Here is a 12214-nt window from a genome sequence, read left to right as displayed (position 1 = left end):
ACTATGCGGCACATCCGTATGTTGAGGAAGGGAAGAGATTAATCCCCAGCTCAGCTCCTGCCCATCTCCCCTTCTCCAGAACGGACACGGAGGCAGCTCAGCAGCTGCGTGGGCAGCCGTGGGTGGGTGATGGACACACACGGGGCATGAGGGTGGGCCTGCATCCTGCAGATATTGCAAAAATGGGTAAAAAAACCCCTCGTTTCTGCAGCCACGCGTTGCCTTAAGGAAGTCTGTCTGTCATGTTTGTAAGCCGCTTTCTTTGTTTGTTTATTTTTTTTTTTCCTTAAATACAGAAACCTGAAAGGGTGTGAGTATGGTACAGATTTTCAGTAGGTTCAGACCAGCAGCCTCCTTAAAGAAAACAAGAAGCGATGTGGTGATGCCAGTAGTGATCACAGAACGTTAGGGGTTGGAAGGGACCCCAGGAGATCATTGAGTCCAACCCCGCTGCTGCTGCAGGAATAGCTAAGGCAGGTCACACAGAAACATGTCCAGGTGGGTCTTGAAAGTCTCTAGAGAAGGAGACTCCACAACCTCTCTGGGCAGCCTCTCCCAGTGCTCCATCACCCTTATAGTGAAGACGTTTTTCCTCATGTTGAGGTGGAACTTCCTGTGTTCCAGTTTGTGTCCATTGCCCCTCCTCCTGAACTTGGATGTAGCACAACTCTTCCACCTGTCCAGCCAACACTTTCCAATGAGAAAGAGTGAGGTCTTGACTAAAGGCCTCACGTGAGGAAGCACAGCAAACTACCAGATAAGCTTGTCCAGTAGGCTACTAATTAAATAATTCTAGTTTAGTGCCCTGCCTGCATCTCTTACATTAGAGCTTTCTGTAGAGTTTTTTCTTATTAAATAACTATAACCTTGTTCTCCATGTGCTGAAGTGTGCTTCAAATGAATATACTGCTCTTACATATAAAGCTGCTCAAGAATCCTTGGTCTATTGAGAGAAAACCACTGGTTATTCCTCGCATGCTATTAAACGTGTATTTTTACTTTATTTTTACTTAGTTTTTTAACTTTATTTTTTACTTTTTATTATACCTCTAAACGATGCTGCAATCAACAATTTACCCTCAACACAAAAATTTCACCACCTTAAGTACGTGAAAGATGAAATGCTATGTCCAATATCATGCTAACAGTCTGAACCATGTCTGGAGTAGTGGCTAGGTACAGTGATTTACATAGCTTCTTTATGTTCATCGTTAATGCTAATGGGTAGTTGCAGGAAAATTGAGGTAAGTGTAATTATCTAAAAACATCCATTGTTTCTCTTACTGAATTGCAGACCACACGCGGTACTTATGTTTTGGCTTGTGGTAAAGTCTTTTGTCTGTATTTAAAGAGACTGGTTAATAGGTACAAATAAGTGGTTTTAATTAGATTTCTTCACTGATTGACAGGCAATTACAATTGTGGTAGCATCTGCAACTTCAGAGGCAAGAGCAGGATGTTTTTGTAGTAAAGCAAAGACAGCTGCTTTCAGAAAGATGAAAAAAAACCACCCAACTTTTCCCAGTTAATTCTGAATCAGCCTTTTAAATCTAAACCTGCACACTACATGTAAGTGTGAGTAACTTCAGAGGAATGCAGTGACACTTGACTCGGGGCAGCCTGCATTACACTATACATATGTGTATCTAGGCTAAGCTCATTCTATCTGGTTTCCTTTTAGTAAGGAAACTTATACCTACGCAGAAATTTTTTGAAATCTCAACCTAAACATTCTCGAATGAAGCCACAAAAGAGCTGCTTTAGAAAAGGCTGATAGCTAATTCTGAATCATAGTCTAGTCATAATAAATTATTCTGGTGCATCTGTATAAAGCCATGGAGGTGGTGTTACTGTGACTTTCATGAAATATTCACAGCAAATAATTGACATACTGAATGAACTCCTTACATTCAATTAACAAAATGCCTGAGAACAAGCTCATGATATATCACAGCATTAATGTCAGTTGGTTTTAAAACACAGCCCTTCATTTTCTCATTTTTATTTTTTTTTCAATGTATGTGTTCTTATACAAAAATATGCCTCCTTGCTTGACTCATTGTATCTTAGGAGTTCATACTTAAAAGCTACATTTATCTGTACTGTAAATCCTGGTATCACTATAAGTAGTTGCCATCTATAGCATTAAGTTACATAATTGCATCTTTCACGAGTCTGCACTGGAGAAATACAGTGTTTTGGGAAGATGTTCTTGTGCTCCTATATAAGAAGGTGTGTGCTGAGGAAGACAATGTCAAAGAAAAACATCCTGAAATAAGTCACAAAATCATAGTCCCTTTCTAGTGACAGAGGAGATTGGTTACATGAAAGAGCAAAAGGGGTCCTTCCACACACGACTTCAAATCTATGTTTGCAATTAAAAGTGAAGTGCGGAAATAATGGTCAAGAAGAAAGTAACAGGAAAATAAGCAATTTCTGCCAGGGCAAAGTAGCTGGTCTGCTGTGAAGTGTATGGTAGGGGCTTTCATGGGCGCTGCAGTAAAACTAGGTCTTCAGCTTCTCCTTTTTCATTTTTTTCCTGAAAGAGGATGTCATTACTTATGTTTTTAGAGGACTTCTGCTTGTGTGAGAATACTATGTTTTGTATGGGAAGATGAAGGATTGGCTGGCAACAGACAGCATCCTGCATCACGTTGACAAGGTAACAATGCAGTTAGCCCTGAAAGTGAAATGGTGCTGTGAAAGAGAAGGCTGGTTACTGATACAAAGAAGCTGATGGGCCCAGAGCAGTGAACTAGTAAAATTTCATGTAAAACCTTACTTTCCTACTGTTTTAAATATTTGCTTGTAAGTGAATAAGAAGTATTAACTTCCACAAGGAAGTTCTTTCCACTAAAGGCTGCCAGTCAAAATGAAGGAGGATGTGTTGATTTAAATAAACCCTGGACAGTGGCTTGGCATAGCATCAACCTCTTGTGATGTTCTAAGATGAAGTTTTTATGGTCCCATAAGTGTTCATAGTTCTTAGCTATAAAAATAATCACAAAGGCATCTCTCAACCCTACAGAGTTTACTTCATCTGTCAGAGTGATGTAAAAAAACACTAGAGGTTCCCTTAAATTGAATGGCAATTTAAGCTATTCAAGTGTTTGCAAAACCAGTCTTCCCGGATGACATTATCCAATAAAGAGCAAAAAGAGAAGAGCTGTGGCAGAGGACAGGAAAGGACAATGGGACAAAGTTGCTAGATGCATCATAGTGTGAAGTTCTCGTTCCTCTGTTTGTTTGATAAGGTTATTCTGGGAATACATTTCACAGCCAGAAAATAGAACTAATCACTGAAACTCCTTTTAGCAAAATAAATTAAAAAGAAAATGGGTTTCAGTATTAGCTAGACAGATGTGATCACTTTTCCACAGGAAAGTCTTATTTTAGCCTTACCTATATTAGTTTGCTTAGCCTAAAATATTTGAGACTTCATTCTGAAGAGAGGAATATTTGTGCAAAAGCTTATAAGCTTATGTCAGTCAAACTGAACTAGTGTTCATAAAAAATCTACTGTTGAAATTTTGGTATTTGTTTATATCTTTGTCTCAACCTTCATCCAAAGAAGTCTTTGGCAATCCCTTCAAATATTCTGTGCAATACAATAAACCTCATGTGCATCAGCTGTTTTCTCAACTATTAAAATCTTTAATTAGCCAGTGCTGCCATAGTAGTAATGTAGTGCCCAGTGCAATTACTGTTAATATTAGTAAGAATTCTTCATTATAATAGTGTTGATTGCCAGTTCATGTAGCAGTTGTCTCTCTACCTCTTAGGAAAAGTTTAAATACTTTTCTAAGTCTAGCTACTCGATAGCTAGAATCTCCTTTAGCTTTTTTAGCAGAACACTTTTACTTTAGATTTTTTTATTTGTTCTTTTGTTTCAGTCTTAGAGCTGCTCTGAGAACAAGCAAGCTTCTCTATTGTTAAGGCAGAAATCAGTTTCTTTTGTAAAACTGATTTGGAGCAACTTTCTTTCCTCTTAAGTGTTTAAGTTTTGCAAATTCTGAGATGGGGAAACATTAGTGTTTCTTGAAAACACAGACTTATGTTCAGCTCAGACCATTTTGTTTTTCAATTGTAACATGAAATCTGTTGACAAAATCAGACAGAGCTTCTAAAGAAGGATGAATGAAAACTCACATTGCTGTTCAGCTGTAAATACCGACTCTGAGGTACAGATCTTAAACATTATAATTTCCTTGCTAAAGGAACTTTCCTGCTGTCATGACAAGAACAAACCAACTGACTTCAACAAGAATTTACTCTGATAAATGAGTGAGTTGCCTTTTCAGAGCAAATTCTACTCTAAAGTTCTCTATGGGGAGACAGTACAAACTGAGTGTCCAGCATTTCAAAGTGTAATGAGTAGTGCCACGTGCAATTGGGGTATTGTCACTCTGATGACTGAAAAATTTGTGGAATAGAAACCTTTTTTTCAGAACTGAAACAAAAGCAATGAACTTCAAAGCTAAGTTACGAGTTTAAGAACAGTTGTTTTGAGCTTAATTAGGTGTTTGCCAGACTATGGGAAATTCAGTGGATGGGAGAGGATGATGGTAACCTTGCAAGGACCCTACTACTATAAAACAGTAAGAAAGAACCAACAAGTCTACCTTTTGTGTTGATTTAACTGTAAAAAAGCACATTCATGTTAAACACATATTAATAAATGTACAGTAAATCCATAATTTAGTTTAATTTCCTGTCATACTATAACAGCAGGGCATGGAAATAACTGATTTAACAAGTTTCTCAGGTTTCTGGGCTGTTGTATTGTATCTCCTTGTCTGAAAGGGGAGACCTGACTTTTCTTGATATCTAATGTTACAGGTTCTCAACTTCATCCTTGCTACTTAAGAGAGCTTAGTTCTCAAGGTTCCTCCCACTTGCCGTGGGTGAGTGCAATGAGATAGGATGAAGACTCTTCTATGTGGATTAGTTGTTTCTGAAATAATAACACATCTTATTCATCCGTGAGTTGCTTAAGAATTCCTTTTAATGCCAACATACACTTCCAGAGTCAAGTGAGTTTATTCTAAGGCCATGGGTTGAAGTGCAGCAGGGGGTGCAAAGTACAAAGCACATGCAATTTAAAAATAAGCTTACCAAATAGGTTTTCTTTTCAGTTCCTTCAGGTTCACAGTTAACTTAAGGAGACAAAGGGAAAACTCTGGAATTTGCTTTTTCTGTCCCTCAGGACTGGCTCACCCTAAATAGCTTTCTCAGTCCATGTGGTCATTGCTACTTACTTCAGGATGAGTTATGTTCAATTCTGGTCATATTTCTATTCATTAAGAAGTAGGAATTTTTCCTTGAGGGGTTTCTGGGGTTAGTCCTTGTGCCTTCATTTCAGCTTAAATTACCCTCCTGGTTTTGGGACATTTTGTAAATTTTTGTCATAAGACAGCTTCAGTGTCCATGCATCTTATTTGCTTTACTGTCTGCCATTAATTTTAAATTCTTTACAAAAATTAAACACATCAACATTAGAAAGGATAGGATTGGGTTGGTCATATGGCACTTCATTCCCCGCCCTCTTACCATTCCCACTATGTCTTTCTCCACACACAGTTTTGAGGCTCCTGCTCTTAAAATTCTTCCCTTGCTACTTCCAAGTCCAACAGTATCAGTCAGCACAGCTCTTCTTTGCCAGTCAGTGAGTCCTGCTGGACTCTTTAGCAGAAAAAAACTGGTGGTGCATGTCAGAATCAGGGTGAGTGTCACGTAATGGATGGAAAGTAGGTACTCAGGACATTAGACCTGTCAGCCACAGCCTGGAACAGCTCAGTGCAATTGAACTTGTCACTAGGTCAGAGACTAAATGTTTCAGCAATTGTTCCAGGATCCACCTGCATCCCTAGTGCCTTTCCCTTGCTATGTACAACAAGAAAGAAACTGTCACCGTCTGTTCTAGTGGGCCTTTGCTTTTCAGAGCAATGGAACAGGGGAAGCTTTGATCAACTAAGGGATTGAGAGACCTGAGGGGAAATGGACCTAGAGCTTCAGACCAGTCAGCCACTGAGTGTAAAAATACAAAATTGAGATTTAATTTTATTAGTTGCATCTTACCTTGATGTCCCATCTGCTAAGTGTCCCTCTGCAAGCATGTGAGCATTGTCCAAACACAAATTTTCAAGATAACAGTCATGATGACATAGTGCTCCCCACAACACACCCAGAGCTTTAATGAGTAATATTCTGGGAACAGTAGCCAAAGATGAATATTAGTATTCATGTTTCTGACAAGTTACTTCAAGTCATATACAAGCTCAGATATATGTTCCATTTATATGCAGTATTTGCATAAGTAAAGCTTTGAGTTTGTCAACCAGTCAAGCAACAGTCTGTAAAATTGCACTATATGAACCTGAAATGCTCAAGAATATAAACTTTTTCAGAAAACATATATAGAAAACCGAAGAAGCATTTTAGTAAATTGAATATACAATTCAATATATATAAATTATTGTCAGTTCAGTTCAATTATTATCACATTAGATATATTTATGCTGGTGTATTTTATACAGTGCTTCCTCCTTTTGGCCCCCTAAACTGTATGTAAAAGCAGAGTTTGGCTATTACGTCCTCGGTGATTTTTTATATTTATGGTGATAGTAAATGAACACATTTCTAAACTGTTCTTTACATGGAGGGCAGGAGGGATATTTAGGACCATGAAAGATTAAACAGCTTGAATGAATAGGCACTGTTCCATCTCTTGCTTGAAGTCAGTAGCACCTTCACTTCTATGAAGATGAGGATGTATGTCTGCATATAACAAAAACTGTTCTTAACATCAACTTGCTGTACTCTGTTATGGAGGTCAGAATAGTCAATTTCATAATGTTTTGTCCAAATACGTTTGTTGTAGAGAGCAAATCTGTCTGATACTGCTGCTTGTTTTGTTTCATCCTGGTCTTAGGTTTGTTTTGGGTTTTTTTAATTGCGAAGTTACGCTAACATTTAATGAGGAATTGTGAGTACTGAAGATCTCATATCAGCACTGGATATATCTCCTTGTCTTGTTTAAATGCGAAGTGCAATTATTACAAAATTGAGAGAACAAACAAACTGTTAACTGTTTCTGTTTTTCTTCTAAAAGTACCACATTAAAGTGAAATTCCAGTAAAGAATGTAAAATAGGCAACAAATTTAAAAGTATGTAATTATTTTGTAGATATTACTACCAGAAAATACAAGCCATTTTAAAGGGATCATTAAAAATACCAGCAACAGTAGGTCTAATTGAAAAGTACAAGGGATATATACCTTTATGCCTTGGACTTTTAGGTATTAAGCTAAGCAATTGTTACCTGTTCTGTGGAAGAAATTTACATATAGGTTATTATGTAATTTACTTCCCAGATTTTTGGCACCTTTTTCAAAGATGCTAGAGAGAGAGAGGCTGCTGGAACACTGATCTGATTCCCCAGCTCTGTGAAGTTGCTCCATCTCTTCCCAACTATACCCACTTCTATTAGAGATTTATTGTGTTACAGTGAAGAAATACTAACTCTGGGTTCCTGCAGTATGTAATATGACAGGGGACCCTTGAAGCTGGATGGAGCCCTGTTTCTGCAATGCTCCAGTCGAGTTAACATCAGGAACTGTGTGATTGATGTTCTCAGGGCTGCGCTCCCTGCTGCTTTAAACAGGAAGCCCTCCCAATATTGCTTCAGTTCCGTGAACAAGGCCACTTCCTTAACAATACAATAACAGGAATTTGATCGGAAAATTCAAAATTTGTTTCTTGAAGACATGAAGATGATTGCTTTCATTTGTGCATTATCTCCAGTATTAAGGAATAAAAGCTATGGGTTTTGTTTGGGGGGGAAAAAAAAAAAAAGGCAAAAAACCCCACAAACGTTCCTCACGTTCTTCTCACAAGAAGGAATCTGGCTTTTTTATGATTGTTGAAATATTTTTCCAGTTTTCAGAGATTTGTCAGTCTTCTGTCTTTCTCTAGACTAGATTTCTCTTGCCAATATCACAATATGATTCTACAGGAAAATGTCCTCAGCTGCTTCTGATGGTTTTTCATTTTTTGATATCCTTATGTGGTCCACCACTAATAACAGCAGTTTCAAACAGGTGTTGTTCAGGTGCAGGTTGCTTAAGAGGCAACCCTCAGTCATCGCCTGTGTTGATTTTCTACTTCTAATAGAGGTACAAGAAATATTACAGCTTAAAAAAAATTTTTAATCATTTATACTGCAGAACAAATGTATTTGCCTTGTTTTTTACTTGTAACATTTACTTCCAAGGGTTCCCAGGCTGTAGAGATCAGCAGGGAATTCTGGAGCTCTGAAGACGTAACCTCAGTAGAGGAGCATCAAGTTAGGAAACATTTAAACAAATAGAGCATACACAAATCCATAGGATTTAGTGGGACTCATCCATGCATGCAGGGCTGCTCTCAATTATAGCTGGAAGGTCATGGCAATTGGAAGAGATTCCAAGGGACTGTAAGGAAGCCATTATCCCACTTGTCTTCCAGAAGGCCAAGAAGAATAATCCAGGGAACTACTTTCTGTGATGAAACAACTGACTTTGCGGATCGGCAGACTTGATTTAGCAAGGCTTTCGACGTTGTGCCCCATAACATCCACATAGGCACAAACCAGATAAACAGTGATGTGGACTGAAATCTGGCTGAACTGTTGATCTCGAAATGTTGGGGTGGACACAAAGTCCAGCTGGAGGCCAGTAACTACCACAGGGGATGATACTGGGGCCAGTAGTCTTTAACCTTGTTATTCAGAACCTGGATGATGGGGACAGAGTGCACCATCAGCAAGTTTGCAGACAATACAAAATTGAGAGGAGTGGTTGATAGACCAGATGCCATTCAGAGGGACCTTGACAGGATGGAGAAATGGGCCAAGTCCTATTCATGAGCTTCATAAAGTTAAACAAAGGGAAATGTCAAGTCCTGAAATGGGTGAGGATTAATCCCATGCACTAGTACACACTGAAGCCTGGAAAGCAACTTTGTAGAAGAGGACCCAGGTATTCTGGCGCACAAAAAGTTGACCATGAGGCAGCAGTGTTCACTTAAGAGAAAAGAAGGCAAAAAAAAATCCTGGGCACTGCCAGCAGGTCAAGGGAAGTGATTCTCTCTAGTGAGGCACTGGTGATACCACACCTCAAGTGCTGTGTCCAGTTCTGGGCTCCCCAGAACAAGAGATATGTGCACATAGTGGAGAAAGTTCAGTGAAGGGTCACAAAGATGATTAATGGAGCATGTGTCATACAAGGAGAGGCTGAGAGAGCTGAAGTCATTTTGCCTAGAGGAAAAAAGGCTAGTGAGATCTTATCAATGTGTGTAAATACCAAAAGGGAGGTAGAGCAAAAGGCAACAGAACCAACATCTTTTCACTGCTGTCCAGAAAGGACAAGTGACAATGGGCAAAAAATGAAAGCCAGGAAATTCCACTTAAATATAAGAAATAAATTATTTACAATGAGGGTGGTCAAACACTGAAACAGGTTTCTCAGGGTTTGTGGAGTCTGCAGCATTAGAGATCCTTGAGACCCAACTGGATAAGGTATTAAGCAACCTGCTCAGGTTGCCTATCTTGGAGCAGGGGCCTGAACTAGACCTGATGACGTCCCTTCATGCTTTGACTGTTCTATGAGTCTGTCAAATTAGGGTAGTCAGAAAGGTTTGAGATAAATTCCACTATTTACAAATGGAGCATAATAGTATAAGGAGTCAGATAAAGCCTTGAGGTACCTTATTGGCCAGGAGTTTCTGTGCAATAATAGAGGGTTTGTGCATATCAGTGCATATCATAGATTTCCTCCAGATTGGAATTTCCAATTGTAGAGAGGCCTTTAAATTAAAAGTCATTAAAAATAATGTTCTATTTCTGTTGAAATCTGTTAATTCTGCTGGGAAACCCTGTGATTCAGCCATGTACACAAACACACATGAACTCGATTCAACTGCCAAGTCCAAGAAATTGCAAGTTGTGGCTTTTATGTGTATGTACAACAATATCACTAAATAAAAGGAACATAGCATAAAGGTGCTTTTTTCCCACCATTTTGCTGAATCTTTTGTTTAGTAGCCCACGTACACTTTCTGACTTTTGGGGTCTACTGGGCTGGTGCCATGTTTTGGATAGTGCTAGGCATAGTACTCGGGTAAATCACTCCTTTTCCTGCAGTTTATTCCTAGGTGTGGTTATGCCTACTCTGGATTAGGTTCCCATCCCATGTTTTCTTCTTTTGTGTGTCCTACATTTCCCCTCCCATCTCCTTGTGGGGCATGGCACAGCATGTTCCTGGAGACAAACCACACTTAAACTTCAGAGTCTCCCTTGGATGAGAGTTTGTTCGATTCAGATATTTCTCTTGGATTCACATCGTCAGCTGTGTGGGCCTTAGCAGAGATTGAACAACTTCCCTTTTCTTTCATTATAGGCTCCAATAGTCTCTTTTTGGCCAATGTGCAATTAGTGTGTCTATCCCAACTGCAAAGCCTTTCCCTTTTCCATAACAGATGGGTGCTTGCGTGTTTGGGAGAGAAGATAAAGGCTGGACCTGTATTTTTCTCAGCCATCTACTTCCTTCACAACCTCTTTCTTTAAAGTTTATTTGGGAGGAGGACTAGCAGGGTATCTGGCACAATAGTTCTACACAAACAAATAAAAAATGAGAGACATGCCATGAAAATGTGTTAAATCAGTGATGCTTGACACAGCCATGTAAGTTTAAGAGCAATAAAGCTGCATCATGTAAGACAGAAAATATTAATCAATTCCATCTGTGTAATACATATTCATCTCATGTATACAATTCCTTAGATCCTAAGAAAACTGCCAAAATTTCATCTAATAAATTTTGCAGCACTATAGAGTAGAAGCAGAGGTATATGTTTTATGCCTGACATGAAAAAGCCTGTTGACAGATGTGCTTGTGCTGAAGGGATTGCAAGGTCTATGTTGCTTAGTTGCATCATTCTCCCACTTGCTCATGCTTGGGTTTGGCCTGCAAGCTGGGAAGCGCAAAGGTCTTTTTTGTTTGGGTTTTATGTTGGGGATTTTTTTTAATCCCACGCTACTTTCTGAAACTTATGTGAGGTAATAATACCCGTGTGCATGCTGTGCTCCTTGGAACTTTGGCCTGTATTATCCCGGGAGGAGCTTTACCTGTTTCCTACAAGACCCAATAAACAGTCTTTTCCCTTTGGGAAGGTGATTTATGTTTCTTTATTAGGCCAAAGCTAGAGACTATTTTAATCCAACACGGTCTGTACTTCACTAATCTACACTCAGATGTTCATGTTTATTGGTGTGAAAAAAAAAAAAAAAGCATGGATCTTTATATCTGCAAGTCACATTTTCTTTTTGGGGAGCAACACACAGACATATTGTGCAGAGCACTGCAGCACTAAGGAGGAGATAAAGCAGGAAAGAAGGAAGCAGAACAGATATGGAAGATCTAATACACTGGTACATAATGGGCTTTTCAGTGCAGGGTAGCTACCATTGTCTACACTGTCCATTACCTCTCCATGCAGGCAGAACAGTATCAGTGATCCCAGAACCTCTGCCTGAGGAACCTGCCTCAAATCTCTAGTGTCTCTGTCAAAAAATGGTAGAGATTGGCTACCCCAGGCTGGTGTTCACAAGTTAACTATTAGACTCAATAGATAAACCATGTTATCATGAACACACCAGAAATATTAGCTAGTTTTTAGAATGTTCTCATTATGTCCACTTGCTCGCACCATTTGAAAGAGCCAAGTTAATCTCAAAAATGCTTCGTCCTGCAGGATTAAGAGACTTTTGAGGAACATTCATAAACACCCGTTTGGATGAACATGTTCTGAAACAAGTGAGCACTCACCTCCCTGGACAGCCGAAACCTGCTGCCACGCACACAGCTCTCTGTCACAGTGCAGGGACTTGTCTTGACTGAGCTTGTCATCTTTTGACATGGCCTGAAAGCAACCTCACGCAATATGGAACTTGCAGATCGTTTTGTTCTTAGTTGCTCAAAAGTAGCAGAATTCCACAATGGTAAAACAGTTACGTAAGGAATTATGACAGCCTACTGAAATTCATGTTGAATATGTTTACTTCCCTGCTCTTTACAAGTACTTTAATAAGTAAATGCCTGCAACCATGTACAGTGTTAAGTTGCAAAATACCTTGCAACACATCCTCATTTCTTGCAAGTTGTGTGGTGTAAATAT

General features: G+C 39.1%; 2 protein-coding genes across 2 annotated transcripts in view; one reads left to right on the top strand and one right to left on the bottom strand.

Moving 5' to 3' along the window:
* MBOAT2 (membrane bound O-acyltransferase domain containing 2) overlaps window positions 1–11956 on the bottom strand; it is a 95243-nt gene extending 83287 nt beyond the window's left edge. The window contains exon 1 of the mRNA XM_009999240.1: window positions 11866–11956. Within this exon, the coding sequence (XP_009997542.1) occupies window positions 11866–11956 (91 nt within the window). The remainder of the gene's footprint in view (window positions 1–11865) is intronic.
* Window positions 11957–11980: 24 nt separating this feature from the next.
* The window catches only part of ASAP2 (ArfGAP with SH3 domain, ankyrin repeat and PH domain 2), a 144741-nt gene continuing 144507 nt past the window's right edge, over window positions 11981–12214 (top strand). Inside the window, 1 exon segment of the mRNA XM_009999239.1 lies at window positions 11981–12051. Within this exon segment, the coding sequence (XP_009997541.1) occupies window positions 11981–12051 (71 nt within the window).

This window comes from Chaetura pelagica, unplaced genomic scaffold (genome assembly GCF_000747805.2).
Source record: "Chaetura pelagica isolate M959 unplaced genomic scaffold, ChaPel_1.0 scaffold90, whole genome shotgun sequence".
Lineage (NCBI taxonomy): Eukaryota > Metazoa > Chordata > Aves > Apodiformes > Apodidae > Chaetura > Chaetura pelagica.
This window is presented reverse-complemented; position numbering and strand designations above follow the sequence as displayed.